At 40.4% G+C, this 27386-nt stretch overlaps 3 protein-coding genes across 4 annotated transcripts; all 3 read right to left on the reverse strand.

Annotated features, from left to right (window-relative positions):
- On the reverse strand, positions 1-4693 carry LOC108678542 (centrosomal protein of 152 kDa-like). The gene is made up of 2 exons (XM_018166994.2): positions 549-4693; positions 1-55 (listed from the first exon to the last, which is right to left on the reverse strand). The coding sequence occupies exons 1-2, from the start codon at positions 4578-4580 to the stop codon at positions 38-40; spliced, it is 4050 nt and encodes a 1349-aa protein (XP_018022483.1). The 5' UTR covers positions 4581-4693; the 3' UTR covers positions 1-37.
- A 1383-nt stretch (positions 4694-6076) lies between these two features.
- LOC125177636 lies at positions 6077-13213 on the reverse strand. 2 transcript variants are annotated; one of them, XM_047879777.1, is made up of 10 exons: positions 13159-13212; positions 11817-11993; positions 11649-11654; positions 11302-11356; positions 10453-10559; positions 10016-10158; positions 9122-9246; positions 8190-8307; positions 8036-8059; positions 6077-7413 (listed from the first exon to the last, which is right to left on the reverse strand). In XM_047879777.1, exons 2-10 carry the CDS (start codon positions 11848-11850, stop codon positions 7108-7110), a joined length of 918 nt encoding a protein of 305 aa, XP_047735733.1. In that variant the 5' UTR covers positions 11851-11993; positions 13159-13212; the 3' UTR covers positions 6077-7107. The 2 variants fall into 2 exon arrangements, with proteins under 2 accessions (XP_047735733.1, XP_047735732.1); XM_047879776.1 differs by lacking the exons at positions 11302-11356; positions 11649-11654 and having other exon boundaries at positions 10453-10621; positions 11818-11993; positions 13159-13213.
- A 3988-nt stretch (positions 13214-17201) lies between these two features.
- LOC108678537 (autophagy protein 5) lies at positions 17202-25820 on the reverse strand. Its single transcript, XM_018166991.2, has 5 exons — positions 25518-25820; positions 25218-25303; positions 24658-24771; positions 17504-17628; positions 17202-17266 (listed from the first exon to the last, which is right to left on the reverse strand). The coding sequence occupies exons 1-5, from the start codon at positions 25683-25685 to the stop codon at positions 17202-17204; spliced, it is 558 nt and encodes a 185-aa protein (XP_018022480.1). The 5' UTR covers positions 25686-25820.
- Positions 25821-27386: the final 1566 nt, after the last annotated feature.

Raw genomic sequence — 27386 nt, forward strand, 5'->3', positions numbered from 1 at the left:
ATAAGATTAAAAAAATAATGTCTGTTTCATGTACACCTTAGGCAGCAGGCTTGATTTCGTTCAAAAACGAGCATTGATATCCAACCGCGCTAGAAAATGTCAGCTCACTTCTTTTTATCAGCAGCACGCAAACCCATCAATGTTCTCACAATCAAATACGCAGTTCACTTCAGAGATACGAGACTCGGGAGCTAAAAAGCCATCAAATGTAATAAAATTTGCGTTCGGAATCGAAATAAATTACCGAAACCAAACACGACAGAAATAACGAATCAGACCAGCTGATGCGACGTAAATAAACCTTGAATAAGTAAAATTATTACAATAAATAATAACGCCAGAAAGGCAGGTACAAAACTTGAGTTCCCATTCAAGAAATTCTATCACAAAAGTTCAAAAACCGTGATAGTAAAATACTAATTTAAATTTTTGCCATCTAGTGTTGAGTAGCAATAACGTTTTTTCCGACTATTTAATTTGCAAATTAAAACTTATAAGATTAAAAGAATAATGTCTGTTTCATGTACACCTTAGGCAGCAGGCTTGATTTCGTTCAAATTTCCTGCTTCCTTTTTTTTACTACCAGGGGTAGGTATCAGCTTCCGAACTTTTGGTTGCAGTAGGCTTTCGTCAAGTTTAAGTTCCTCCAATGTTAACAGAATACTCCTGGCCAACTTCGGAACATAATGAAGATCTCGCGAAGGGTTCTCTTCACAGGCGCGAATAATGAGACGTACGCTGTCCTCGAGCTTGTCCTTGGCTCTATCGAGATACGCTTGGAAACATTTGAAAATTTTTAGTCGGTTTTCGTCGCCCTCCCGCTGAACTCTCTCTGCCTCCTTGATGTAATGATCCACTCTCTTATCGGCGGCGTTCCGTACTTCCTCAACATATGCTTGGAGACGACGAAATTTATCTTTTAGTTTGTTCCTTGCAACTATCCCAGCTTCTCTCTCCAAGACAAGCTCCTGGTTGAGCTCGTCTACTTCTTTCTTAGCTAGAGACATTTCTTCCTTTAGATTGTTGAGTTCTTGCACGAAGCGCAACTGCTCGACGTTTCTGGAAGAATTAAGTTCCTTGATTTCGGCATCACGTCTACAAACAACTTCTGCGTGATCTTTTGACATGAGCTCCATTTGGTGTCGCAACGAATCAATAGATTCTACAATAGATTCTACATCAATGCCCTCGGCTTTGCTGGCGCTATGCTGCCTTTGGATATTGGCCATTTCGTTCATCATCTTCTCGTTGGATTCCGAAACAAGTTTGACTTGCTGCAGCAAATCTCGGACTCGCACTTCAAACGATTCCTGTAATTTTTTGTTTTCTAGTTTCAATTTCGCAATTGTGTTTTTATATTCACTGATGATCCCTTCTGCGGTCTCTCTGGCGAATGAATCTTCGAATACTGATAAAGTGTAGCCGCGCTCTTCGGGCGTCAAGGCTGCGTATATTTGGCGCTCTAAAATAAGAAATTTTTGCCTATAAGATTCCAAAGAGTCGGTTATTTGTTGAGTTTTGGCCACTTGCCCTTCTTGAATACCGCCGATGAGCTCTGACACCTTACTGTTGATAGCGTTCAACTGTGAGCCAAGTTTCTTTACGGCGATATGAGAATCTTCCGCTTCTTCTGCGTTAGGTGAGACAATATTCAATTCGGCCCGCGATATATTTGATGAAATTGGAGAGTTGCTTGACAGAGACCTTGCTGGATCATCGGTGTTAACTAGACTTGTCTGCACCTCGGCAGAGCATACAGATTTGACCTGGCCGATAGATAGCAGTTCTTGCTGATGATTCTGTTTGAGACCCAATATATATTTTTCGTACTTAGAGGTTACAGCATTTACGGCAGATCTTAGGCGATCGCTACTGATACCAGAGTCTTCATCTTTGGAATCTCCTTCGAGCTGCTTTTCAAGTTCATTTTTTTCTTTGCACACGGAAACATAGAGGGCCTTGACTTCGGTCAATTCTTTGTTCAACGACTCAATATTTTCTTCGAGCTTAGCCCGAACAACATCAAACTCTCTTTTGTGGTGAGCGATGGCGTCTTCGTGGAACTTAAGGTACGTCCGTTTGGACGTTTCTAGAGAATCTTCTAACACTTTTCGACCATTCTGTATTTCATTCGCCAGCTTGTCCGACAACTCTTGAATACGATTGCGATTACAAGCATCACTATTTTCTAGTTTCTGAAGTGATAGCTTAACCGTCCAAAGATCATTTTGCGCAGTCGTGTACTTTTCTACGAGGGCAGCTTGTGCTTCTCTTACCCGAGACGCGTGATTTTTGAAATCTTTAAAGAGATCTTTCAAAGACTTCAAAATATTTGAGTCTATATTAGGCATTTCGCAGATTTTGATCTTCAGAGAATCTAAAGTAGCAACTATATCACCGACGCGTTCAGTCCAGAGGAACCTGTCTTTAACAAGCTCATCGGTCTCCTTGCGCAACTCTGACCAGCGTAATTGATTAAAGTTCTCGACCTGGGCGATGGCTTTCCGGTGATTGATCAAAAGTGAAGCCAGCTCACCATAATTTGAGGAAGGAACGCTCGATTCTTCCATGCTCTGGATCACTTTTTTCAGCTCATTCCCCGACCGAAGGAGGACTGATACTTGACGGAGAGCTGACGCAAGTTCTTCTTTCAGGGAACTGTTTTCAGTTTTCAATGACAAGCACTCAGGCCTTGCTTTGGACAACTGCTCAGAAAGTTTATTATTTTCATCAGTGAGCGTTTTAATTGTACTGACGTGGACGTCAACATCCACTTGACAAGACTTCAGCTGCGCTTGCAGTTTCCTTATGGTCTTTGTTTGTTCACCAAGTTCCTGACTGAGCTCCTCCACGCGATCACGCATATGTTTGATAACCTGAAGACCGTGCTGACATTCCTCCCTCAATTTGCGCACCAGACTAGTGTCCGATGCACCAGGTTTACTGTCATCTGCAGCCTCGGTTTCAGACGCTACGAGCGTGTCTTCGTAAGTTAATTGTTTTTGAGCCCCAATTCGAAGCTGTGCCATCGAATCGTCCGACGGGATGACAGAAGAAAGAACTCCTAATTTTAATGCAGTGTCATAGTTTTCAAGAGCTTCTTTACGCTCTTCACACTTTGCTCTGGCAATTTCCAGTTCCTTCTCAAGTTGCTTTTTGTCCTCAGTTAAAGTTTCGATCTTCTGCCGCAGTGCATGAGCACTATCGCTAGCCCGATTGGCAGCAAGAAGCGAGTCGCACTGCTGCTGACTGGCTTCTAAACTGGACTGCAATTCTTTTATAATGCGTGATTTTTCCATCAAAATACAACCATGTTTTTCGCGGGTTAACTGCAATTCTGCTTGAAGCTCCATAAACCGATGTTTCTCGTCCTGAAGCGCATGATCAGCATTGCTAAGTTTAACATGCAAGGCTTTCAACTCGTCACGATGCGAACTCTGAAGTTTGGCCAGAAAATCTTCATGCATTTGTCGGTTTTTGGCAAGCGAATCGACTGACTGTAAGTCGCTAATATTCTCTTCTAATGTCTTGATGTGAGATTCAGCAGTCTGAAGCTTAAGTCTCAGTCTTGTGCGATCAGCTTTAACTTCGGTGAGTTCGTCTAAAGTCTTTTGGTGGTCAGTTCGAAGACTTCTCATCTGACCTTCCATTTCAGTGAGCAAAATTTGCGATTGTGATCGGCTGAGTTCGAGCCTATCTTTCTCACCCTTTAAGAGCGTCACTTCATGCTGTAAATATGACACCTGACTCAACTTCTCGGCTCGTAGCTGTTCAATTTCAGCAGCCATTTTATCAAGCTCGCGCCCTCGTGCCTCATAAAGGAGTTTGAGTTGACCAAGCGGCGAACCTGCGCCCAGAAGGTTTTGCTGTAGTGGCATCAAGGAATCCGAACCATCACGAGACGTTGTTATTAATTGGCCGCCTCTAGCATCGTAAGAAACATCTGTGTTCTCCTGCAAGTTCAACCGCATCGCCTCGGGGTTTACACCAACGTCGGCTCCATGGTGGTAATTGGAGGACGTGATGGAGTTGCTTCTATCGCTCCATGGAGTTACGCTTCGATCAGACTCGTGTCCATAGTTTCCTTCTCCATATTCTCCGGTTTGGCCATTGATGTCTTGATATTTTTCGTTATTTCTGGTGTAGTGCGGATGTGGATCATTCTGTTGCGTGCCATAATAAACATTGTTCCGGCGATCGTCATAATTATCTCTAGGATGTCCATTCACCGCACCAGCAGCATGTAAGATTTTGCAAGCATCGCTAGATTTAGCCCGATTACCCCCATTTTCGTGAACTTGAAAACTCCTACTGACGTTACCGGTAGGATCGTTAGCCCGGACGTCGGAAAACATATCTCGTTCTGTATCACCTCCGTCTTGATCTCCAGGAGGATAGTAACTCGACTGCTGCAGCTCCGAGTCTTCGAGATCGTCGAAGGCGTTGGCTAAAAGGTTTTTCATCTCGTGCTGACGTTGTCGTTCCTCCTCAGCTTCTTCTTCGTCTTCTTGAGCCTGGTCGTCTACAGGAGGATCCATACTGCCAGTGTACAGACTTAACCCAACGCTTGCGATGTCCATGATCTTTCGAATATATCAATTAATAACAGTTACGAAAAAGCTAGCCACGAAGAGAGATGTTCCAGACTGACGAGCGTCTATCGATATTCACGTCTCAGCTACTTTAATTCAAGAATACCTGCAATAAAAATGAATTGAACAAATGTATACCAGAAAGCAATAGTGTGTATTCAATCCTAACACTCTTCACTCATGATAAGACTGGTGGCTGACGTTCGATTGAGAGACACAAACAAAAAAATTAAAATCCCTTTAATTGCTTCCATGAATATATAGCAAAGTGTGAATATTAAACATGGATTCCATTCTGTCAAAAACTTGAGCAAACTTAAGGAAACGGCGGTTAAGTATAAAGTTAGGGAACATTACTATAAGATAGCAGAATAAGCTTATTTAAACACGAGTTAATAAATTAAATTACTTCCTTGAACCTGAATTTTTATCAACCAACGTCCACTGAAGAATATTGTTCGATCCTGAAAATTTAAATCAATGATTTCTCTGGTCATTAACCACTCGTGTTTAAATAAGTTAGGGAACAGTGAACAATTCTAGCGAATAATTCCTTTCTTTCCAACACATTAACTGTGTCGGCGACGGGAAGCGAGGGCTCCTTCTGTCAAGGGCTACACAAAGGAATAACTTGCATGCCATTTTCAGGCCGGAAAATAAAACTTGAGAGAAGTGTTTACCAAACTAACATAGATAACTAAAAACTAACGTAACTAAGGTAAACTAACTACAAACTAACGTAAACTAACACGGCCAATCAATACGATCACGTGAGTGAACCCAATCAATACGATACCGTGAGTGACAATACAATCAAGCGAGTGGCACAATCAATACAATCAAGCGAGTGGCACAATCAATACAATCAAGCGAGTGGCACAATCAATACAATCAAGCGAGTGACACAATCAATACGATCACGTGAGTAGCCCAATCAACAAGATCCCTGAGTGGCACAATCAATAGCATCCTGTGAGTGGCACAATCAATGGCATCCTGTGAGTGGCACAATCAATAGGATCTCAAGAGTGGCGCAATAATTAAGTAGTAGGACACTAGATCAAAGGCCTCCCTAAGTAGGATCCAGAAGGCACTAGGGACTGAGGGAACGTGCCGAGCTTCCCTAGCAGAAGAGTTCAGTCTTCCGCTCCCTGCAGGAGTCTATCACTTTTCAAGATAAAGAAAAAAATTCTTGCAAATTTTGTTAATACATTTCTAGTAACAAGCTGAAAACTTGATCAAAATTCAGTACTATTCAAGAAATTACTCGCAGGAGGAACTTGAAGTCGACGTAATTTTCGACACATTCACACAGCTAACATGAGACATTATTTCTGCACTAAATCCTAACAAATACTCAAGACAATAAGCGAGAAAGGTCGGCCATGGCCGTTGATTAAACGCCCACTAACGCTGCAAGCAGCTCAGGATGAATGTGCATTGAATGGTTCGACAGCAGTGAGTAGTTGGGATAAAATTACAGATCTGACAGAAAATAATTTATGAAAATAAAGCTGAGCGATGTACAAATATCTTGATGACTTAATTACGTATCTAAAAAGTGGTTGTCGTATTAGAGCAACAGTTTAGTCTATCTTGCTTCCTTCAGTCAAAACACAGACAAGAAAATAACACCCTTTCCTCCAACTGACTTTTTAATATGTAGTACAATAATGAAGGTTATCTCTTGAAAAATAGACCAAGCGGTATTGAAACAAAACTTCAGCTGAAATGTGTTCAAATCAAATCAGGAAGCATCACAGAACTAAAAATAAGCAGACATAGATTTAACCAAGAATTAAAAGTAATTTGTGAAGAAATGGGCTATCATTACTTATACGAGGTGATGAGTAGCTAACTAATTCTCTCACAATTCCAGTTTTCCTGTTATTCCACATTGTTTGCAGTTAGGAATAATACTGCTAAGTATTGATAAATACAGCAACAACAGAGCTGCTTCACAGTATTTTATAGTTAACTCTTCAAATAACTCGGAGATTGAAGATTGGAAAACAAGCTTTTGATAAGCAACAACTATTCCAAAACCCATCTTTAATAAAAAAGATTCCTTCGGGAAGCACAGTAGTTGTTAAAAGAAATAAGTATTATAACTAGTAGTTTGATAGGTTTGGTCGAGTAAGGTCAATCTGGTTAAGCTCCTACATTACTTGTGAAAATTTATGCAAAATAAAAAAAATCTTTAGACAAGTACAAACTCGTACCACAACGCAGCTACAAACCGAATTGTGCACTTTGCTATACAAAGAAATAAGTACAAATTACAACATGTGCAATTTCAAGATATAAAACATCAACGTTGCGAGACAATAAAACAAATTTGGAGCGTTCAACACATTCCTTTGCTATTACCATTAAGATCATCCGAAATATGGATGAAGTCAAGACTCAAGTTCAACAATAGAAGACTCAGGATCTTTGAGCGCATTAATGAAGTCCATGATGCCAGACAAGCCCATGTCAACGAGCGCCTTCAGTACGTAGTCACTGGATGAAGTCAAGACTCAAGTTCAACAGTAGGAGAGTCAGGATCTTTGAGTGAATTAATGAAGTCCTGGATGCCAGACAAACCCATGTCAGCGAGCGCCTTCAGTACGTAGTCACGCACCTCTACGGACTCGGCAGCGAACGCCTGACCTGCGACGGGCGGCGGAGCTTGTGACCGCAGCACCGCGCACTGCAGCTGACTTGCCATTGCTCCGCTGTAGCGCAGGCCACGGGCACCGAGCATCGCAAGCACCAGCTTGTTACCCAGAAATATCGTGCACATTTCACGCCATGCCTCCGTTGAGTTCACAAACACCTGCACGGTCAATGTAATGTCAGTGATCAGGTCTAACCGAGCATCGCAAGCACCAGCTTCTTACCGAGAAATATCGTGCACATTTCCCGCCATGTCTCCTTTGAGTCTACAAACACCTGCACGGTCAATGTTATGTCAGTGATCAGGCCTATACAATAATCAAAAATAATTAGAATTTAATCCATTTTATTTCTGTCAATTAGAACAGTTCAGATCAAAATTTTTTCATCTAGACTTTGCTTATGGAGGCTAAAAAATAAATTGACAGAATCTTGATCAAACAGAAGCAGATAAAATTATTTATCTAAAAAGAGACTTTGCTTATAGAGGCTCAAAAAATAAATTAGAAAGGATCTTGATCCAACCTAAGCAGATAAAATTTTTTTTCTAGAAAAAGTTCGTATTATCAAATGAGAGCTTTTATTTTTTCATAAAAACACCCATTTTGCATTGCATAAAAAGGTAACCATAAATAATATTGGCATGGACACTAAACTCATGCTTTACTGATGATCGTAAACTAGTTACTGCATACCTTGGGAAACTCGTTACTTCCATAATAACGACAATGCAAGCCACATTGGGAGAATAATAGAGAGCAGTTAATGGTGGTGTTACTTACAAGGGAATCGTGAGCGCAGTTTATATACAACTGCAGGCACTTGTTGTTCTGACTCATTACTTCAAAAATAACGACATTGCGAGCCACATTGGGATAATAATAGAGAGCAGTTAATGGTGGTGTTACTTACAAGGGAATCGTGAGCGCAGTTTATATACAACTGCAGGCACTTGTTGTTCTGGGACGTGTGTTTGAAGACCTCCGCGCAGAAGGCGGCGTGCCGGCTGTTCTCCCGCGTACTCGTCTTTATGCGCTCATACGCGGCTGGCAGTCTGTCACCAACCAATTTATTAAATTAATATTAGGTACAATATTTGGGAATTAGCAGGTTTGATCAAATTTACTGTTACATATACAATCACAATTAAATATATTAAAACTAAGTTGCTAAACGAAAGATATGAGTCAGCTAAAGCCAGCATAATGCGTTGTTGGATTTAAATTTAATCAGGCGTTTTCAACTCATTTTCAAATGACAACACTCATTTAAACGGGCTTTCCGGCTTAGTAATTCATATTAATCAAAATTAGTCTTTAATTTAGTAGGTATTTAGTACCGTCAGCTGTTGTAAGATTGGCCTTCAAGTGTAAATTTAGTCTAAAGTGAGAGAAAGTTATTTCATGTGCAGTGCACAATTTGAGGTTAGCCCAAAGTTAGAGAAAGTTTGTTGCTCAGTAATGCGATCACGCAATGAGTTATCGCCCTAGTTCATGCATACCTAGATAGGTAGCACAACTGGCTTGATTACCTCATCACATGATCACTAAACAGCACAATTTTTTCCCAACTTTAGGCCAATGCTACACCTAAATGCTAATTCCACCCCAGCTCAACTTTTTTCTAACTTTTGGCCAATGCTACACTTGAGGGCTAATTTCACCCCAGCTCAACTTTTTTCTAAATTATGGCCAATGCTACACTTGAGGGCTAATTTCACCCCAGCTCAACTTTTTTCTAACTTTAGGCCAATGCTACACCTAAATGCTAATTCCACCCCAGCTCAACTTTTTTCTAACTTTAGGCCAATGCTACACTTAAGAGCCAATTCCACCCCAGCTGGCCGAATGCAATACATTTCTTCAAACCTGGACAACAAAATTCCCAGGCTATGAACAATGCCAACGTCGGTCGTGGACAGCATGAGAGCCGTCAGAGGAGGGCTGGGACACAGGACCAGAGGCAGCGACAGCTCTTCGCAACAGTCATTGATCTGAAAACATTATAGATAGCTTATTGGAAGACACAAAAACAGATGAATGTAGAAATCAATCTTTTGTACACACGGTATTGGGTTCATGATCGTTTAAGCAGGCCTGTCATCTTCACTGTACATCTAACGAATAAATTTTATGTTAAACTTGTGAAAGACACAAGGAAGACTTGAAAAACTATATTTCTAAGCTTTTGTTTTCAGAGTGCCATTAGTGCTCTTTCCCTATCAAAAAATTTATTTGTAAAATTTGTTTCAAACAGCGCAGATCCAAACACGACTGACAAAAATTAATAAAGAAATATCAACGTATGAACAAACAGCGCCAACTTTCAGACACTTCACGCCATCTCCGTAAAAAAAATTAAATAATTGATGCAGTATTACGAAGAGCACGAGTAGCGATTCGAGCCTTGAGCGATACATACTTGGAAATAGTTAAAACATTAACGTAATGCGGGAAGAGACATGGAAAGAGAAAATCAACCGTGTGGTAAAAGGCGAGGATGCAGTGCAGCAGCATGCAGTGCAGCACTCACCGTGTGGTAGAAAGAGAGGATGCAGTGCAGCAGCATGCAGTGCAGCACTCACCGTGTGGTAGAAGGACAGCATGCAGTGCAGCAGCATGCAGTGCAGCACTCACCGTGTGGTAGAAGGACAGCATGCCGTGCAGCAGCATGCAGTGCAGCACTCACCGTGTGGTAGAAGGACAGCATGCAGTGCAGCACTCACCGTGTGGTAGAAGGACAGCATGCAGTGCAGCACTCACCGTGTGGTAGAAGGACAGGATGCAGTGCAGCAGCATGGGGTGCAGGGAGTGCACCAAGCAGCTCCCCAAGAAGCAGCTGTCTAGTTGCCTCGCCAAATCCAGGACGCCTTCAACCATCGCGAAGCCCTCGTCTTCCATTATTTCTGTTCATTGTTCAACTTGATTAGTGATGGAACAAATTTAGGACTTTTTTGTTTCTTCAAATAAAGTAAAACGCTCCATTTCCAAAGGTAGCTCAATCCCATATAATACAATACACAGTTCGTATAGATTAAATGTCATAGAATTTTGATCAAGGCATAATTTTTCGGAATTTTTTAACAAGGCTAACCAAATTTAAAACAGAACAACTTCATTTTGATCTTGACTGCACTAATTTAGTGGCAAAAATTCGGCTTAATACAATTTAAACTATTTATGAAGGAGGTTTTCCATACCAGAATTATTTTTGAAGGTGAGACACCAGTTGAGGGCGGTGTTAGTGAAGCATGTGATGACAGCGCAGGCAGTAGGCAGGGGCGCGGTAGCCATGAGGGGCAGAAGCCTTGACAGCACAACTGACGTGAAGCTCTCAACGCAGCCCAGACACTGCACCAGACGTAGCACCTGCACGCACAACACAGGGTCAGTCATGAATAAAATAACACATCAAAACACATTTCTTAATGAAGTTAAATGATGACAACACAACTGACGTGAAACTTTCAACGCAGCCCAGACACTGCACCGACGTAACACCTACACACACATAACATAAAGTCAAAAAATAATAAAATAACACATAAAACACATATTCAGTCAAGAAAAAAATATTGCGCCAAACAGAAGCCTTGACAGCACAACTGACGAAGCTTTCAACGCAGCCCAGACACTGGACCAGACGTAGAACCTGCACGCACGAACATATTCAGTCAAGAATACAATAACACATCAATACACATTTCTTGATGAAGTTTAAATGGAAGCACCAGCGTGAGAGCAACATTTTTGTACAAAAAACATTTCTTAATGAAGTTAAAATGAAAGCACCAGCGTGAGAGCAACATTTTTGTACAAAACACATTTCTTAATGAAGTTAAAATGAGACAGCGCAGGCAGTAGGCAGGGGCGCAGTGGCCATGAGGGGCAGAAGCCTTGACAGCACAACTGACGTGAAGCTCTCAACGCAGCCCAGGCACTGCACCAGACGTAGAACCTGCACACACATAACTTAAAGTCAAAAAATAATAAAATAACACATAAAACACATATTCAGTCAAGAATAAAATATTGCGTCAAACAAAAGCCTTGACAGCACAACTGACGTGAAGCTCTCAACGCAGCCCAGACACTGCACCAGACAAGACACACACGAACATATTCAGTCATGAATACAATAACACATCAATACACATTTCTTAAAAAAGTTAAAATGGAAGCACCAGCGTGAGAGCAACATTTTTGTACAAAAAACATTTCTTAATGAAGTTAAAATGGAAGCATCAGCGTGAGAGCAACATTTTTGTACAAAACACATTTCTTAATGAAGTTAAAATGGAAGCACCAGCGTGAGAGCAACATTTTTGAACAAAACACATTTCTTAAAGAAGTTAAAATGGAAGCACAATTTATGCAGCGTGAGAGCAACCCATTTGTAGCAAACAAGTTGACAAATAATCATCAGTTGGAAATTTTTGTGCTGATTCAAACAAACAAGCTATTGTACAAATGAAATAATACAAAGTATACAACACATTTGCCGAGCTAACACTTAAGAAAGATAACTTTGACATCAATGAAGGAATGAAAATATGAAGACATACAAGTGAAAGATTCTCTTGCTGGTCCCAGAGCATAAGGCGCGTGAGGAGGAACTGCTGTATAACAGGAGAACACAGGCGTCCAGACAACAGCTGCTGCTCGGCATACAGCACCACATAGCGCAGCAAGTCGTGGCTTCTGGTCGCGCACACAGAAGCTGTGTTCTCGTTCAGCACCTCTGGAGAGAAAAAAAATACAACTCAGTACTCACTGCAGCGAGTGACAGAGAGCACATTTTCTCGTCGACGAAAACATGAAGTCACGGACAGACGGACAGACGGACATGACGAGCACAATAGTGCATTTTTTTCATAAATGAGAAAAAGCACTAAAAAGAGATTTATTCACTAGAGGTTTGTAAGCTCAAAGACTTATGAAACATACTAGTGAATAGAAGAGTAGGTTTGAGCATTTAACATTTTTTAACTACGAATATAAAACAGCACATATTGATCTTGGAGAAACACTTTGCCTGAAACTGAAAAACATGCAATTCCGTAGCATGAAAATTGAATAAATCCGCAAACCAGTGATACATAAACACTAAAGAAACGTGCAACCCCGGGGTGCATAAAAACAAAAGAAACGTGCAACCCCGGGGTGTATAAAAACAAAAGAAACATGCAACCCTGGGATGCATGCAAACTAAAGAAACGTGCAACCCCGGGGTGCATAAAAACAAATGAAACGTGCAACCCTGGGATGCATGCAAACTAGAGAAACGTGCAACCCTGGGGCGCATTAACACTAAAGAAACGTGCAACCCTGTGGTGCATAAACACTAAAGAAACGTGCAACCCCTGGGTGCATAAACACTAAAGAAACGTGCAACCCCGGGGTGCATAAACACTAAAGAAACGTGCAACCCTGTGGTGCATAAACACTAAAGAAACGTGCAACCCTGGGGTGCATAAAAACTAAAGAAACGTGCAACCCCGGGGTGCATAAAAACTAAAGAAACGTGCAACCCCGGGGTGCATAAACACTAAAGAAACGTGCAACCCCGGGGTGCATAAACAACAAACATGCAACCCTGGGATGCATGCAAACTAAAGAAACGTGCAACCCTGTGGTGAATACAAACTACAGAAGCGTGCAACCCTGTGGTGAATACAAACTACAGAAGCGTGCAACCCCGGGGTGCATAAACAATAAACATGCAACCCTGGGATGCATGCAAACTAAAGAAACGTGCAACCCAGTGGTGCATAAAAATTAAAGAAACGTGCAACCCTGTGGTGAATACAAACTACAGAAGCGTGCAACCCCGAGGTGAATACAAACTACAGAAGCGTGCAACCCCACTATAACCCCATTATGCATAAAAATTAAAAGAAACGTACGGTATGTCACCGGACGTTCACCGCAACCTTCAATCTTGTCATAATGTTAAAGCTTTACGGCCTAACGCCGGCAACTATCTTGTTCTAAAGAATACACTGATGTGACTCGGATGAAGTTTCGGGTCCCGAGAACTCGTTGCTCGCTCTGTAACAACAACTCAGTTGCACGTCTCAAGTACGACCGTGTCTGCCTCAGCGGCGCGTTGTCGCGTTCAACGATGTCGGGCTGCAAACTAGACGATAACTCCACGAAAACCAGCGCTGCTTCGCCAGTCGGTGGATCGTCTGCCACTTCGTCTGTTTGCTCACTCAGGTCTTCCCACTCCATGCTCGGCTGGTTGAAGCTCACATCACTAGCAGGCTGCCCAACAACCTGCAAGTCTTCAGCCTGAGTTGCTAATTCCGCTTGACTTTTAGTAAGCAGTGCCGCTATTTTGTCAGCCAATCTCAATAAGGAGATCGTAACTCCGCCAATCGTCGTCGTTCCCCTCCCATACAACTCATATGGGGGGGGGGGGATTCGCTGTGTTCCGCTGTTCCTTCAGTCGCACGTTCAATGGGCTTTCCCATACATCTTTCAGTCGCACGTTCAATAGTCTTTTCCTGGCTCCCTGCTTTGCGGTTGTTGTTTACTTCTCATTTCGAAGACTTTTGTTTCAAAACTTCTATTTTTCTCGAAGATTTATTAGTGGATTCTATGGACTCGTCGTCGACCAAATGGTACAGTACTGCAGACGGTTCACTCTCCTCTCGTAATGGCTCGGATGCTCTCGTTCTCATCAGCTCGATGTGTCGGATCAACAGCTCATGCGCGTCTTCGCCGTCTGTTAAGATCAAATTAAAAAGGATCCGCGGAGACTCCGTAAATGGATGGCGGGTATATTACCATTGTTACCATTACTCGCACATCCAACCACACCAAAACCATCTTCGTGAATGAAGACATTAGTTTTAAATTCTTTCACGCATGCTTAGAGTAAACGCCAGTCCGGCATATAACAGACTTGCCTCAGTCTCGATGCTCTTCAAGTCACGTCTTACCAATTAAGTCCATACTCGCTAGGATGTTTGAGAACTCTAGCTACCACAGCTTCTAAAATAGTTTGATGTTCCTCCATTGAACCACAAACACCAAGTGCTGACGCTTGGAACAAGGAATCTGGCCCACCAGACATTGATCTCAACTTTTCAACGCTCAAAGACAATAGTTGGGATCGACATTCTCACTGCTAATGGGCAAATCTTCCATCAAACTGAACTTCGTTATGTCCACAGTGTAGCTCCTCATAAGTTCGCATTAGCCTTGTATCGACGCTCTTCATCGCGTACCAGTAGATTAAAGCTCCGTGCTCAGTTCGGATAATTTACTTCTTGCCGTATATGAATGGACGAAACGTTCTTACCGCCCACCGAAGTTAAATAGTGCTGCAATTGGTCGCAACCTTATTGAAGGTAGTGCTCCCGGATGTCAGAACCTTATCTCCCCCATCCGGCGTCTGCGAGAGAACTGCTTCAACGCCCGCACCACTCGCGTCCACTGTGATGATCGGGGGCGCTGCGTCTTCAGAGAAATTTGGGAAACTTAGGAGCGGAGGACTGATGAAAATGTCCTTCGACAAGAACCCGGTACTTCACCATCGCTCTCACCTTCACCGACACAATTCACCAAATCACCACTCACCGCAAATAGCCCTTATTTAGTCCTTTGTTTCAGAGAATTTGTTACTTCAATGGTATTCAAGTTCATAAAGTTTCTACTATCACATGTTCTTTTTTTTCAACTGAATAGGTACTTCAAGATCAGCCTCTTTATTACTCCATACACAAAATGGGTGATCATAGCCATCAACGTCATCAGAAATTCTATTATACTGCTATCACAAAGTTTAGCACGAATTAAAATGCGCTCATTTGGATGAATAGATATTTCATTGGAAGTTCTTCCCAAACATTGAACATCGAGACCAGGCTTCGACTTCGAGCTGCACAGCACACTAATTTGGCGGCGAATATCTCAACTCTCGATTCACCGTACCCACGACCATATAGTGCTTCTCGAGAAAATCAAGACCGAAGACAAGTGATTGGCTGGTGACCTCGTCTGGGACTACGAGTAGAGTGACATTAGTCGCACGCAGTTTTTCTGCTTTAACGTTGACGCTAACTTCACCGATGACTGCGACCGACGCAAGTCCAAATCCTCTCAAGCCGATTCATCTTGTCCAAAAAGCGACTAGTAATTACAGAAACGGTAGCTCAGTTATCAATCAGTGCGCACATAGAAATTTCATTAAAATCTTCACTGGTAAGTAATAGCAGCTCGCCTCCACATCCCTTTAAGTCTACATCAACAAATTAACTTCTGGCGGAGAACAATTACCTGCTGCTTCATTCCGACCTTCCACAGCAGTCTTCAGTTTTCCGAAGGTTTCTTGATGCATTCAAAGGCCTTATGGTCCGTTTTACCGCACCAAATGCAGCAACCAAAATCCTTCTTGAAGTCTTGACACTTGGCAAGAACGTGCCCTTCGCGGTCACAATACTGGCAAACTACCCGACCACTGGCCGACTTCGTTAGTGAAGATTTCGCTTGTCGACGCTTCGGACAATTGCGGGCAAAATGACCCACTTCACCGCATTCAAAGCAGGCCCTAGATTTTGATATAGCTCCTGTTGCTGTCAGTCGGCTTCTCGACGTCTTGTCAGCTTCAGTACGTTCTCGACGGGAATCCGGCGGCATCAACGTCGGGGTGAAATGCTGCAATTCGAAACTTCGCACAGGAACAGAAGGCGGCACACGACGAATGAAAGGCTCCAAGGCAGAAACTATCTGTACAACTGTGTCTAACGTAGGGTTAGGCGTGTTGGAAATCTGCACCGTCACTTGGGCTCTCACTTCGTCAGACAAACTCTCCATCAGCTTGCTAATGATGAAGTTATCCCTATCAGCCATTGCTCCAAATGCACTTGCTGCAAGTCCGGTCAATCGCATCGCGTACACAGGAAAGGTTTCACCAGGCTGTCTCATAGCAGTCATAAACGCAGTTATCTTCCCAGTACGTAAAATATCACGAGGAGTAAACAAAGAGACTAGGTTCTGCTTCACTGTGTCATAATCCAATTGATTCGAACACATTACATTTAAACTGCGCTGCGCATCACCAAGCAAGAAGGATCTCAGCGCAACCAGCCATGCTTCACTATTATTCACTTTGGGACCATAAGTGTGGGCTGCGTATGACTCCAACGAACGGAAAAAATCAGAAATGGACACACTTTTAACAGCTGGATCGAACTGATAGGGAGGCGGCTTAATATGGCGATTCATATTACCTATGGCAACTGTCAATTGCTCCATCACGTGCTTCAGATCTTCGGAGCTGTCACCTCTTGACGGTGTAGCATTTGCCGAGGCAGTCGATCTGCTCTGTGCCATCGCATCAAGAGACGAACACCACTGGTCACTAAGATTAGTTAAAATCACAGTAGGTAAAATCACAGGTGCTTTATCCTTAACTTCTGACACCAGAAAAGATGTCACCGGACGTGTGCCGCTACCATTAATCTTATCAGGATAATCGAAGCTCCACGGCCAAACGCCGGTAACTATCTTGTAAAAAGTTCACTTTATTGCACTGGGATGTTCATTCATTAAAACTTCGGTTACACGAGTAAAACTTGCCTTTTATTCCAGTAAAGAAAACTTAAAAACAACACGTTGAATAAAATAGTACAGCAAACACGAAAGACATAACGCTGCTAGAAACACTTATGGCACAGCCACAGTAACTAGCGCTAGGGCGCAAGATCTCTAGTGGAGCAACGGAGCGAGGTGAGTTAAGGCTAGAACCTCACTGTAGGGGTGGCGGGACACGAGTAACTACCTCGACCCACAGCCGCTCAGACCTGACCTCGCACTACGTCGCTACCGCCCAAGTAAGGTCCGGACATCAATGTTACTAAGGCGGCTTACGCTAGATGTGGCTTTCGGTATGCCCACGAGATAAAAATGAACAAAACTAATAGTGAACGAAGTTCATCGTTCACAAGTTCATCAAATTTGTCGGGAAGCATGCAAGAAAATAATGCTGGAGTTCATCAAATTTGTCTGGAAGCATGCATGAAAATAATTTTGGAAGCATTTAACTGTGATAGGTAAATTAAAAGATGGTTCTTTCTTCATGTAAACAAAAAGCACTTTTTCACAATTATGGTGGTTTAGAGCGTGATGATAAAAAAGAGATGATGATGCTTGAGAGTGTGCTGATAAAAAAGAGACAATGTCAATAAAAAGTAAAAAGCATTACTTGATTGAGATGATAAAAACAGAAAGATCCGTTCTCACCATTGACAAGACCCTGCCAGAGCTGCTTGTGCTCCCTGCTCTGCAGCGCCCCCATGACCGCCCCACGGTGCTTCAGGGCGTCAGCCTCCTTCAGGCAGCTCAGGAATTGGCTCTCCATGCTCTCCCTGCACACAACTTAGGCCTATAATATATACAACTATAACAATTTGCAAGCATACATTTGTATTATTGAAAATTTAATATTGATTAAAATCTTTCCAAGATCAACTAATAACCTCGTAAAAATAGAGACTAAAATACTTTCTTAGGTAATTTTGTGCAAAGCATTTCTCATAACCGAGATCAAGCATGTAATATTATGCATGTAATATTATTTTTACAATAACTTCAAACCTTTAAAATGAAACCAAATCCAAATAATGTGTATTTAAATTAACAAACTAATGGAAAAAACATGAGAAAATATAAGAGAAATCCCACTTTGATCAATAGATCCTGAGTTAAGCAGAACTGGTCATAATGCAACCATTTCATTTCATGGTCAACACAATGTAAACAGGGCAGAATATTTCCTTTTAACAACATATCAAAACTCTTCATTTATATTTAGCTCCAACTCATTTTTGTTCTCATTGAAACCTTAATTAAATTGCTTATTCTAATTATTCCAGGTTTAAAGCTACAGAATTTCTATATTATATCATTTGACTTACAAATGCTGATAGCTAAATTACAACCAAAATTCCTTCACTTTGAGTTTGTAATAACAGGGATAACGTTTTTCATGGTTCTGGAATTAATCATTATTTTAGGCACCAGTTTAAATCAATAGCATTAGTTTACGGTTTACTTATACTCATTCATTTTAGTTAATGTTCAGTCTGCATCCTTATACTTTACATCTGCCCATGTACGTTGTTGGGGGTCAGCCTTATCTTAACTCTTTAGCATCTAGCTACACATATCTGTCTTCTTTCATAAGGGTTTATTTTGCTTACATTTACAGCTCCTTAGTCCAATTGGACCAACAAATTGGCTTAATTTCAGTCTGCTCTATGCCAAGTTTTTTCAATGAATAACTTTCAGCAATTTGATATGGATCCAATGGAGTATTTTGCACCCACAAGGCAGCTGGTTGCTAAAAGGTTAAGGTTGAAAGGGGCCAGATTATCAAAACTTCGCATATTTTTATACTTACATACAAAAAGATACGTGTTGCACAAGCACACCCTAATTCTGACATTATCAAAACTTTCCTGTGCAAAGACTTATGTTATGCAAGTAGCTATTATCAAACCTTGTTTGCACATCAGAAGCAACCAGAAGCTTGCTTACATCCTTTGTTTGCATCATGTGTCATCCAACGTTGCACTTCTGTTTCCAGTTAGTTAAACATTTTTAGCTTTTTTAAAGAATCCTGGACAATTTTACTATAAAAAATCAATGACAAATGCCATTTCAAGATAGAAAAACAAGTATTAATGATTAATATATATTATATATCCATTAATATCTATATATTGTTTATCCATTATATATATATATATATATATATATTGTTTAGCTCCACTGTCATGCATTTAACTACTGATGAGCATGCTGGGTCTGGGGACAACATTTATAATTCTTTTGCTTAATCAACATCCACTTCAAGTTTTGAGGCTAATCCCTGGTTTCCCCCATCATCTCCTTTGGGAATATCCACAAAGAGTGAAATGGCCATGAAATCCCAAGCCAAATTCAAATGTTCATCACCTAAATTGTCCTTTTCTGAATCTTTAGATTTTCCAGAAGATGGCCAAACCACTAAAAGAGTGATAACAACACCACACACCAAACTGGCAACAATAGCCCCAAATCAGGAGGCCCAGCCATTCCACTCCTATTAATGAAAAAACCAGTGCCTGAGGAGTACCTAGTTTGGGTATATCTCAATCAAGCATAATGTCTAACAAGTCATGCACCTTTCTGAGTATCAGGCCCTGTTGGCTAATACTATTTTAGAATTGGTATTGGATGTATTGAATGAGACATAGTCAGTGGGTTCAGGAACACAATGTTTCATCTGAATCTCTTCAGTCCAACAATAACCAAGTTCATGCTCCTGAGGATGCTTCACCTGGAGATGCTCCTTTGGGAGGTCCTTCACCAGTCCTTCAAACTGCGAGTGCTTCTAATAACAATCTGCTGTCCCAGTTGGCATCTCATGCTGAAGATGTCCGTTCTGAGAATAAAATGCTAGCCATTCCTCTACCAAGACCTCAGGAAGTGGAAGTAATTGAAATGGCAACTCCAGATGCACAGATTGCTTCACATGAGAAAATGACACCTAGGCCTTCTCCATCAGGCGAGCACTCAAATGTGAATTCCTTTGCAGAATTCAGTGGATTTGTTGGAACTCCACCAAATGTACCATTGGTGAGGCTTCAGAGACCTTGGTGAAAAATAAGCTTCAGTCCAGTGCATAAATCAATAGAAGAAGCCCTGGGTATCATTGAAGAATACAGGAGAAGAGACTGGGCCCAAGCCCGAGATCTTCACTGTCCTTACCTTGAAAATTTGCCAACCTTCAGCCCATGTAAGGATTCCTCTCTCACAACTCTGGAAGAATCTAGCTCAAAAACCGCACCATCAAGAAAGTAGCTCATTAACTCTAGGTGTAACATCAAGTGTTTATGTGTAATTGTATTTGTGGGTAATTTTAGGATATTGTGCTTCAAATTCTGTATACAGCTCTCTCATCTGTTCTTCGTGCTCCAATTGGTCAGCACTAGTAGGGGTGGGTCCATAAATTCAGTATTGCTCCTCTTAGCTTTCTTGTTAAATTTCTTTTCCCTTGCATAACTCTCATTGCTGGACCTATGATTTATCATGATATTTTAGATCATGCTACTAATATTAATGATATCCACAGAGCTTTATTCCTTTTTCTTTACTGATACGGTTAAATTCGAGGAAGAAACAATCCAAAGATCAAATAGAGCTTTCAACATGTTAAAAGCAAACAGCCTAAAACTCCGAGCTCTAATTAGATTGTTTTCGTTCCTCAAACGAAAATCCTTAACTTTGTTATTAATAATGTATGTGTTTCTTCTTTCTGCACTTGTTTCAGAATTATATCATTGATATTGGCCTAACCAATCACTTGCATCTAGCATTTGGCAGTGTAAAGCTTCATTACACTTGTTACACACCAGCATGGTTTATTAGACTAATGCCTACCTGCACCTGACTTCATCAATGCCTGCACTCTGCCTGAATCCTAATTTATCTTGAAGTGATTGTCATCCTATCCCTTCTTGCCAAACTACTCTGGTTCTCCTGCATACTCCTGTTTCCTAGGCAACTTCACTGCTCTTGAATTGTGAGTTTGCTGTAAACTGGTCCCATAATATTATGCATTAATTTCCTATCCTATTCATTGTCATGCGTTCAACTTAATTGCACCCAATTTGACTTGTGTTCTTGGTAAACATTTGGTTGCTATTACAGTTATTGAGTGTTTATTTGCTTTTGGGCATTTACATTGTGACATTTGCAGAACAGCTGTTAACCCTTTTGCAACTGCAATGTGTTCTACAACTTTTTATTCATATTTTTCTAGAGAATCATCATGATCTTGGACTGAATATTGCATCTCCATAAAAAATAATCAAATATATGTTAATGGTAAAACTTTTATAATTGGGACTAGAAAATTCCAGTAGTATATGGTTCCAACTGAGGTGACACAATTTGCAAAATCACTGATCTTGCTAAAAAAACATTTTTGTAATATTTTTTGTTAGTAGTTGAATAATATCACAAACTTCCTTTGGCAAATGCATGTAATAGCTTATATAATAACATATCCCAAAAAGAACATATATTAATATTCCTTTAGATTGGACATGTGTAGGCGCAGGAGTGTTTCTAATATGTCCCTGTAGTTAGATATGCCTTGAATTTAGCGCCACATGAAAGTTATGAGTAAATTGTTGGGTGGTCCCGTCAGTCAATCACAGTCCTGTCAGTCAATTACTTTTGAGTTGGCATAGGCGCAGGAGTGTTACTTATGTGTCCCTGTAAGCTATGCCTTGAATGGTATGCTGTATACAAGTTATGGAGTAAAACATTGAGCGGAACATCACAGTCCCGTCAGTCATGAAAGGGTCTTGCATTTTGCTTTGTGTTCTCCCTTGCTATACTTTGCTGTGTAATTGTCCTGCTTCTTGCAAAAGCTTTAACCCTTATTGCTAAATTTAACGACAGTACAAACATCATTCACTTGAAGTAGGAGTCCTTTATTCACCATCATGGGTAGTAGACTCAAGTTTGTACTTGTTAATTTGATAGGAGCAGCTGGTGCCAGGCCCAGCTGGCAAGCTAGTTAGAGACCTGGAGACCCAGACTGGTGGCCCTTAACCTCCCCAACCTGGGTACTGGTATCATCACCTAAACCTGAACTTCTTGAAGAATGCAGCATTTATGCTTATATATATATATTAGTTTTGGATGGCAGAATTAGTTTATTTATACGCGTGCGATTAACGACCAGAGAATTCGTTGATTTAAATTATCAAAGAGTCGGACAATTCTTCAGATGACATTTAATTTAAATCAACGAATTCTCTGGTCGTTAATCGCACGCGTATATATATATATATATGTTTTATTCGCAATTTTCTTATTAGTTTTTTCAATATATCGAACAATATTTTTAGTTTGAACTGGCAAATCGAAAATCGAACATTGGATTGACCACTACTACCTTAAGCCGCCGCCTCACGTGCCATCTCCAGACCGGAGATGGCAGACCATTGTCACGTGATGTCAAAATTTAACAAGACAAAGAAGAAAATAGAATTGGAATTGTTGTACGAATCTTTATTGAAATTAAAAAATGAAAACAAAATTGAAATCAATCCCAACTTGAAAGATCAACTAAGAGCGGAAGCAACGAAACAACGAGGAACATCTAAGTCTTCAATCCTCACACCAGCTCTACGCCAGGCTGCAAAAGATCTCAGAGATAACGACCAAATTGTGATCCGTAAAGCTGACAAGAGTAATTTGTTTGTTATTTTGGACAAAACTGAATATCTATCAAAAATCNAATAAGAAAATTGTAAATAAAATGAATTCTCTGGTCTTCAATGAAACCTGGTTAAATAACCAAATTTGGCCAACCTATACTAATATACCTATAATTGCATTAAGTTGGACGTTGCTCTAACTAATTATATAACCGAAGCATCAGCTTAACAGTTCAACTCATTAGCCATTCTAGACCATTTCTCAAGCATAGCTAATTGCGGAGTATAAGGGGATATGCCTGTTGTCAATGTTGTTGAATAGAACTGTGACTTGATTTGCTGTATCAGGAGTAACCTAATGTGACTAGTCCAGTGGCCTACTATTTTCAGAGTAAATAATATCAATGTTGTTAGGTTAGTTCAGTTGTGATAGTGTTTGGTGATATTAGTTGTTAGTATGCTCCAGTTGGGGCCACTTATTTATCCATGCCACATTGAGATTTGCCATTCTTGAGGATCAAGTTAAGTTTAGGATATACCTGGTTGTTTTCTAGTTAAGAGTAGTGTGTAAGTGTTCTTTTGTTTGTTTGGATCTAAACCCAAACTCTGTTAAAATACATGTCAAGTAACCTTTTGCAGTAGAATATATACTTCATAGGCAGAAAAGGATAGAAGCCATGTCCCATGTAATTGTTTGGGAACTCTAACTCTTGTGTCCTGTCCCATTCCTGGTGTCTTATTTTTTGCTCACTAGAAGACATAGTGAGTATCCTGCAATTTACTGGTGCCCATGAGGTCTCTGGTTCTCTGGGTGGTGTTCCATCTGGTATCCATAGTGGTCAGTGACTTCTTGGCACCCCTGCTACTAGACAGGTGAATACTCTGGGGTGTGTGTGCCTGGGGTGATTGCCTGTGCATGCTTGTGGGAGTCTAAAAGACCACAACTACATTGCCCTCAAGCAATACATGATTATTGATCTGTGCATCAGGATGTGTTTTTCTGATGCGGTAGTTTGCGTATCAATTGTACCAGTTGCACTGTGAAATTGTCAAGCCAAGTGCCATAATTCCATAACCAAGACTTACACTATAGGGTGGCCTAAATAAACCTGTGAAGGATATGTTTTGATACCTGGGGATGATCCGATAACTGTTGTTAGAGTTTAGGTCCTTAGTTCTAAGTAAAATGACATTTTGTAATAACCTGTTTTCATTGTGCCAAATTCAGTCTAATCATCTTGAGTAGGGTAGTATCTTGGGGTGAGTGGGCTCATATCCACATAAGTTTGGTGGAACCCTAGTTGATCAAACCGCTACATCTTTTCTATTGTCATGTACTGAGAAAAAATTCATTAGATGCATTACTAATACAATTCCTTAGTTATAGAAAAAATATTTTTCAAAATAAAATTTAGAGGACTTACCTTTAAATGATACTAGAGTCTATACATTAGTATGATACTAGAGTCTAGAAACTAGTATAGTCTAGACACTAATAACAAAATGATTTCCAATTGCTTCACCCATTCAAAATTTGTACATAACTACCCTCAACACCTCCAAGCAAGTGTACAGTTATGCACAAATTCTTGTACCTAGCTTCCCGCGCAAATGTTTTGATAATACCAACGCTAGAGTTACATCTTCATAGCAGCACTTACCCAACACATACCGTAAGTGGCTTCATGTACACAGCAATGTTTTAATAATCCAGCCCCAGATTGGCAGGTATTGTACCAGCTTTTGAAACAGAAACACAATAAAACAGAGCTCACATAAACAAACAGAGAAAAACCAAGATATTATTCTGCTAATTCCACATCTTTCACAAAATCCATCAATGCCATTGTACTTGAGACACCAAATATTATCTGGTATAGCCAAAACTTTCTGTAGCTTTATTCTCCTTTCCAGGAATAAAATTATCATGTGATTGCCAGAGACAAAATAGATTCAGATCTAACCTGGAGCCAAACTATCAGAAATATTTATGAGTTTGTAACTTCCATCAGTCAATTACTGATTGATTTTCAAACCAAACATCAACCACAGACTAAACACCAGCTGCCAATTGTACTGGGCTCCTTGGAGCACTTTAGTCACTACAATTACTTGAGCAAGTTTTATTAGTATAGCCCCAGCTATGCACAGAATTGGCAATAATAAGGTAAGACTTACCTACTAGGCAAGCTAATTAGAGAAGCAGGAGGGCTGGAGAAGTGGAGACGTAACATCCATGGGGCCTGACCTTCAGTGTTGAGTACATCACAAAGAACGCCTATGGGGTACTGCCTGCCAGGCAAGGTAGACATGTCATACTAAGCAAGGTACAATTTTGTTTCAATTATCATAAACAGAAATATTGTGCAGAACAAGGCAAAAAAATTGTAGTTTACTTGACCTTCATTAATCCCTAGCAGCCATATCATCATGAGATTGTTCAGTTTGTGTAGCAGGTTATTGACTGATAAAAGAATTATGCATTACCATCACAGTCACCTTGAGAATTGAGAATTACATTTTCATAACAGCCTTCACTATAAGGAAAATTTGGGATTCATACATATTTTTTTCTGCATTGATAACTGGGCATTTGAAACAATGAACATATGTCTGTTCAAAAGTGGATTAAAAAACACCCAACAGAGTGCCTTTTGGCAGTATATTTTTAAAAATCAAGAATTGGATCAGTGAAGAGTTATAAAGATAAAGCAATATATAAACTTACAGTAACTTACATTTTCAAGGGAATCCCATCAAACTCAAGCCAAACCTCATGATCTCGAAATTCAGGAGAAACATGCCTTTGAAATGACTTTCGTACCTGTAAGAAAAAGTTGCACCAAAACATTTTATCAATAACACTTCAAATCGGGCAAATAATTAGTAATAAGAGGTTAAAATTTATAAAGAACATGAGTGTATGAACAATGTTCACAGAACACAGAACTTCCCAAGTTCTTGCTGAAGGGTTCAAATATATTTTCTACTATTCAAAAAAATTTTATTGGTCTCTAGTTAATAATTTAAGCACTCACTTTTTCCAGAACTAGTGGGAAGTATGAGATGCGAGGAAGCATGAGGTAGTGCGGGTCAGGTTCACCATATGAGCTGAGATCTTCCTCGGCAAGCTTGATGCATGTGGCCACCCGGCCCTCCCACACCCGCCGTAATATTTCTCGATCTCCAGACATTGACATACTCATGTTTTTGACAAGTTCTTCAAAAATTTTTTGAATTTCTTAACTGTTGCAACTAACTTTTCAAACTAAATGAGTTAAATGTCTAATACAGATGAAAAATTCTTCTATGAAAAATTCAATCAAACACATGTTAATTTTATTTCATTTAACCTATTAGAAATAACACCTATACAAAAGTCATAACAATATATAACAGGCTTTTTCTAGCATGAAAATGCATCAGTTTTTTTTATCCATTTTAAAATGCATCATTGTTCCTAAATCATATCAATTAATTTTTCAATTAAAGGCAATTATAAAATAATGGAAGTATGAATGTGTGCATCATGGTAGCAGAGAAGTGCATTAGAAAAGTAGACTAGAAAGCGGACCAAGATGGAGCTAATTTGTGCCAATTTATGCAAAATTATTTCATGTTTATTGACAAATTTTAGCAATTCATGCATGTCAGTTAAGCTTACAAAAATTTGCATATAGCAACAATGCATAAATGCATCATTTAGGTAGTGCTACTTATAGCAGGAGCTGGAAAAGACAGACTTATAGAAACTTCTTATTTGAAGTGCATGAAACATGCACAGACATCTGACCATAATGCACGGACATCAGGGTTACTCTGGATAAAGCCAGCTAAGTTGTAAGCCATAGGTCATACCCACTGGTCATGCTTGATCCTCATATTGAGTCAAATTTTATTTCATGTAATTCAGGCACTATAGGCTTGCAGGTCTGTGAGAAAAATTGTCTGCTACTTGCGGACAAGGTTTTTTTTCTGTTAAAAGTTAGTGAGGGCCTCTGAAGACTTGTTCAATGCACCCCCATGACAGTGTTAGTGAATCATCAGTGTTAGTGAAGTCAATCATCAGAAAGCTGTGGGCTTTTCTCTGAAGGAGCAAGAATTATAAACTAATTTGCAAGCAAGCAGTAACAGTCTTTACAAAGGCAGTCTTGGTACAGAAATTGAGAATAAATACCGATCCTAATGATATACTGGTCCCATCAAACTGACCCTAATAATTAATATGCTGGTCATAAAGAGCTGCATAGACTGGTAGTGCTTATCCCAAAGGGAGCATTTGAGCAATAATGCTGAAAGGGAGCAATAATGCTGAAAGGGAGCAATAATGCTGATAAAAAAGTGAATACGCCAACAGTGTTAGTATCCAAGGTTTTAGTGGCCAGTTCAAGTTATGAGATCTGTGGATAATAAGATTATGAGATAAGGAACCATTATTCACAAGATATAAAAAACGTCTATGGCTAGCAAAAATGCACCTACAGCATCAATCATTAAATTCTGGGTTGAGCAGGAATAGGGGCCACCTCCAAACATATTTTACAGAGTTACAGGAACATTAACACTGTTTAGTTAAGTTTGCCTGAGCATGCTGGTGCAGAGAGCAATGTAACAGTAACTATTCAATGATCTCAGGAGACCCACATTAGCACAAAGGGCTATTTACAAGATTAAAATGGCCAAATGAGCTCTTGCCACCAGCATGCCCAGTATGGAGCCTAGCCGAAGCTCTCTCAATGGAATGGTTACAATGAGAGGCCCAGGGCCCATATTCTACTCTCTAATCAAAGTGATGAAGTGGTCCCTCCCTGATGCACTTCCCTTATCCATCCACAGTTGATTCCACCTAGCCTGAACTCTATCATCCAACAATTTCACTATTTCCTCTTTTGAGCTGGTAGTAAGGG

Source organism: Hyalella azteca, unplaced genomic scaffold, assembly GCF_000764305.2.
Source record: "Hyalella azteca isolate HAZT.00-mixed unplaced genomic scaffold, Hazt_2.0.2 contig3812, whole genome shotgun sequence".
NCBI classification, from domain to species: domain Eukaryota; kingdom Metazoa; phylum Arthropoda; class Malacostraca; order Amphipoda; family Hyalellidae; genus Hyalella; species Hyalella azteca.